Source organism: Spinacia oleracea, chromosome 5 (genome assembly GCF_020520425.1).
Source record: "Spinacia oleracea cultivar Varoflay chromosome 5, BTI_SOV_V1, whole genome shotgun sequence".
NCBI classification, from domain to species: Eukaryota; Viridiplantae; Streptophyta; class Magnoliopsida; order Caryophyllales; family Amaranthaceae; genus Spinacia; species Spinacia oleracea.
In genome coordinates this window covers 40,776,159-40,780,848 of record NC_079491.1, presented here as the reverse complement: position 1 = coordinate 40,780,848, position 4,690 = coordinate 40,776,159, and the positions used below count along the sequence as shown (strand labels likewise).

Here is a 4,690-nt window from a genome sequence, read left to right as displayed (position 1 = left end):
ATTTCCCAATATCAAAATTTTGATAAAAGTGAAAACATTATAAATAAACGTAATTTATCTTGTTTAAATAAAAAAATTGAGGGAATCTCGATGCAAATTAATTAATCGTTAAAACGCGTGAAAAATACCAAACGTAAAAAACAAAAAGAGACGGAGGGAGTAGTATTTTTTAATTTTGCATTAATTATATAAAATAATGAAAGTACTCGTTAAATGAATCTAGCTAATATGATACTTCCTCTGTTCTTATTTGCATGACACAATGAGGTTTTACACACTATTCACACAAACACCTTTGGCTTCCTTTTGTGGTTTATACATTAAAAAAAATATAGTCGTGTGGGGTCTTATTAGATTCGTATCAGTAAATAATATTTAAATATCAACTTTTTATAATTTTTCCGATACACAATTAGAGATATTAATGTTTGAAATCGTACATTGGCAAACGTGCCTAAATAATTGTGTCATCTAAAAAAGAACGGAGGAAGTAATATTTTTTGTAATATGAATTGCCAAATGATGGCAAAGTATTTAAAATTTGAGTACGTGAATAGTAAATTGAAAGATAAAGTGAAACATAGTAAAATAACAACTACCATGATCATGAATTCTCCACCTTAATCATTGAGATTATATCCCTGAATCATAACTATGTTACTGGATTAATGATGGAGATAAGATACATGCATAATATCAACCAGAAAGTCTAAAAAAAACCCAATAATTTCCTACTAAAAATGATGACTTCTCAATAATCATTAATAAGGACATTATAATCAAACAACAATCAAGTAATTTACATTAAGAGATTAATTAAAAGCTATTATTATTAAAAAGTTAGACTAATTACTTGCATACCCAGACCGATTGATGATCAATGTTGTCCTTCCAATAGCTTCTCTAGCTAGCTATAGCACTCTCAACCTTCCACCTACAAATCAAATTAGCAACTTCATAAATTAATGAAAAAAAAAAGAAAAAGAAAAAAAGAAAACTAGTCATCATCACAAAACTCTACCTAGCTAATCACTCAAATTAAGAAAAAGAAGTAAAATAATTAAGAAGAGTGATTTCCAGCTTCATCCCACAATTAGTACTCTCCCTACCAAGGCAGCCCTCGCCGTCGCCAAGAAAAAACCTTAAGCAGCTATCATTCATCAATCTTCCCCTTACACCAACAGTAGTACTACTACCAACATTAACATTGGAGTTGTAAGAAGAAGGCGACAATTCCTCGTTTAGTTGAAGCCTTGGTTCATTAATCTCACAATTATTACTAATTAACCCTCCCATATGATTCATTTGTAATCCACCTTGATGATTATGATTTACTAGTATTATTAGTATTAGTATTATTGTTACTAACCTCTCCATAATTCTCCTTCCTTTTCTTGCTACCATCATCCTTCCCTTGGAAGTACTTGTTAAGACTATCCCATTTCTGTTTACACACAATTGCACTCCTATCATACCCCAAATAAGCCATCTTTGCAGCAATATCTTCCCATACAACTTCCTCTGAGAAGCCACATTGTTGGAATCTAGACTCCATGCTCGTTCGGAGTTGGATTAGTCGTGTGACCTCGGTCTCGAGCCATTGATCAATAGCATGGATCCCTAGTCGACAATGACTATGATCAGCAATATCATTCTCCCCCCTAGTGTTAGTTAACTTCTCTAAAGCAGTCATCAGAGCTAAATCACGAGCCTCAATCCAAGCTCGTTCACTAGCCCAAAACTTATGCTCTCTTTCCATCCTTTGAGCTTCTTGCTTCCTCCACTCTTCCTCTCTTTCCATCCTTTCCCTCTCTCTATTATCCAATGTCTTCATCATCTTCTCCAGCCAAGCTTCTTGCTTCTCCATTATCTTCTTCATTTGATAATCAATGAACTCCTTCACCTTTGCCTTCCAACTCCGCTTCCCTCTTTTCTTTTTCTTCGAGTCTCCACTCTCTATCGAGCCCTCAACATCGTTGTCTGATGACGAGGTTTCATAGTCCGATGAGTTCGAGAGGCTAACAGTACTCGTTGGGTGACCGAGTATTGGATTGGATGGGATGATGTTCGCCGGGTTGGTGTTATAGTGAGGGACATTTGCAGCAATATGGTGGCCTTCCGAGGTGGAAGTCATAGGATGATTATTATGGTGAGAATTGTTATCACCATAGAGTGCCTCAAGTTGCCTGAAAAATCTGTAGTTTTTTCCATCTTGTCTTCCTGCTTTCCCTTCCTTAGTCTTCTTGTAGTACTTGTACAAATTCTCGAATTTCTCCCTGCACTTTTTCCCACTTCTTTGGTATCCATGCTCTTCAGACATTATCCTATTAATATATTACCCACATCATAATATAATTCATAACACCATAACAAGGATGGTAAATTGGTAATGGTATAGATTTAATTTGTTGTAACGCTAATAGTGTAAAATGATTAATAATGATATATACAAGTACAACTTAATTAAAATTTGAACAAATCATTCAACTACTCGTATTTGATAAACAAATAACTCTTATTGCTTTTAATTTGATGGGAATGTTTTGGTGGTTAAGCATAATGGACCTAAAACAAATAACTAAACAATGATTTTTGTGTACTATCAAAAATTAAAATAATGATTTTTATGTAAGTACAATTTGGGGAATTTGTGAAACCCTAGCTTTGATTTTAGAGAGAAAAAAAATGACAATTAAATATACAAAAAGAAAAGGATGAAATGGACTTAACATCCTAGATCATTACTGACTGAATTCTACTCATTACTGTTATTAAATTAGTTTCCAAAATTCTTTATGATAAATTAGTTGTCATTTTCAGAGAAAATCAGTTGTACTAAAAATAGTAAATAATCACTGAAAACTGATTCAAAAAATTTAGCAAGAATTTAAGCTTAAAAATGAGTGGACTTGTTTTGAGAAGTAAAAGCCAGCTGCCTTACATAATTAGGTAAAAAGTCTATTTTAATTCTCATATAAAAAAATTGTTTTTAATTAAAAAAAAGAGAGAGGGTTAATTACTATACCTAGCAACTTCATCCCAAAGAGGTCCTTTCTGATTAGCTTCTTTGAACTTATGGTCAAGCCTAGATCTGATCTCAAGAAGTGTAAGCGTCTCTTGTCTTGGCCACCTAGCAGCCCCAGCATCGCCGCCATCGAATCCACCGGAAATATTAGCAGTAGCAGTGGTAGTAGTGGAGTCCGAATTAAAGTGGGAATGATGTTGATTATGCTCTTTGTGATAATGATGAAAGCCACCATTATTCGTAGTAGTAGTAGTATTATTATTATGGTGGTGCAGCATGTCCGACATGTTTCGACCCATCACAACCATCTCATACTGCTGCTGTTGAGGAGTAGCAACAGCAGCAGTATTAATAATAGGATGGTGATGGGCTGAGAAAAAATCCGATGAAGACGGGAGTGACGGCTGTTGTGCTGGAAAAGGAGGGAATTGAGTTACCGACCCTACTGTAGCTCGGCTAATGAAGTGGCGTAGATCTGATATACCATATTGGTCTTCCATATCCATGGAATTTGTTTTATTTTTAAGAGAGAGAAAATAGGGGAATTAAGAAGCGAGACTAGCGGATCGTGTCCTTCGCAACAAGGGTTATGGACCCTTATGGTGGTGGGACTGGGACTTAAGCAGAGGAGGAGAGTGATAAAAGGACACTCTATGGGACCCACTTTTTTTTTACGGAGTATAATAAAAAAATTAAATTTTAATTTCTTCAGGAGGTGTTTTCATTATCGTTCTGGTGAAGAAACTGTAGCAGTGTAGGAGGAGGGAGCAAAACATAGGAAAGGGTAAGAGCGAATCAGAGGTGACTACGTGGCATAAAATGAAACGATGAAATGGAAACAGTGAGTAAGTGAGGTGATGACGCGTGTACAGTGCTTAGGATCCTGTCTTTTTGACCCGTACAACTCAATTTTATCTCTCCTCAGTCTCTTCCCACTCGGACTGTCTGCCCGCAATAATGATGCCTATTTCATCCTCTAAACTTTGCGTTTTGCATCTATTATCACCCAATTTAAACATCATCATCATCATCATCATCATCATCATCTAGGATATTTGCCTTTTCTTGATATGCTCTTTTACTGTCGTTGGAGGTCACAAATTTTGTGTAATGTGTTACTCTAATTACATCACATGTATTCTTTATATAATTTTATAGACAAGCGCGCAAAGCCGATATATCACCTCACTAGGTGATCCCGACTTTGTTAATAACTTACTAGCTCGGTTCGTAATGATTTTTTTGTTATTATTTACACAAATATCAAGATAAATGTGATAAAATGTGTAAAAATGTGAGTGAGTATAATAAAATATAGATAACGTAAGATAAATAGTGTAAAGAAGTGGTGGATGTAAGAAAAAATTAATAAAGTGAAAAAGTGAATGGAAAGATATACATTTTGTAGGTTAAGATGATACATTTTCATATCCAAAAATAGTATAAAGAATATTAAGAAACATATTACAAAGGAAAGTGCAGAAATCATTTTGAAACGGAAGTAAGCTAAACATATTACAAAGAAAAGTGCAAAAATCATTTTAAAAAAGAGGTAGTACTCCCTCCGTCCCTTAATACTCAACCTGTTTTGACTTTTTGCACTATTCACATAATTAACTTTGACCCTATTTTATTTCTACTATATGAAAACAAATGTTAGTATAT

At 34.4% G+C, this 4,690-nt stretch overlaps 1 protein-coding gene across 1 annotated transcript; it reads right to left on the bottom strand.

Annotated features, from left to right (window-relative positions):
- Window positions 1-642: 642 nt before the first annotated feature.
- Window positions 643-3,646, bottom strand: LOC110786978 (trihelix transcription factor PTL-like). The gene is given in 3 exon segments (XM_056829111.1): window positions 643-1,332; window positions 1,334-2,324; window positions 3,026-3,646. Coding segments are annotated over 3 exon segments (1,791 nt in total). The 5' UTR covers window positions 3,532-3,646; the 3' UTR covers window positions 643-1,038.
- Between the last annotated feature and the right edge of the window lie 1,044 nt (window positions 3,647-4,690).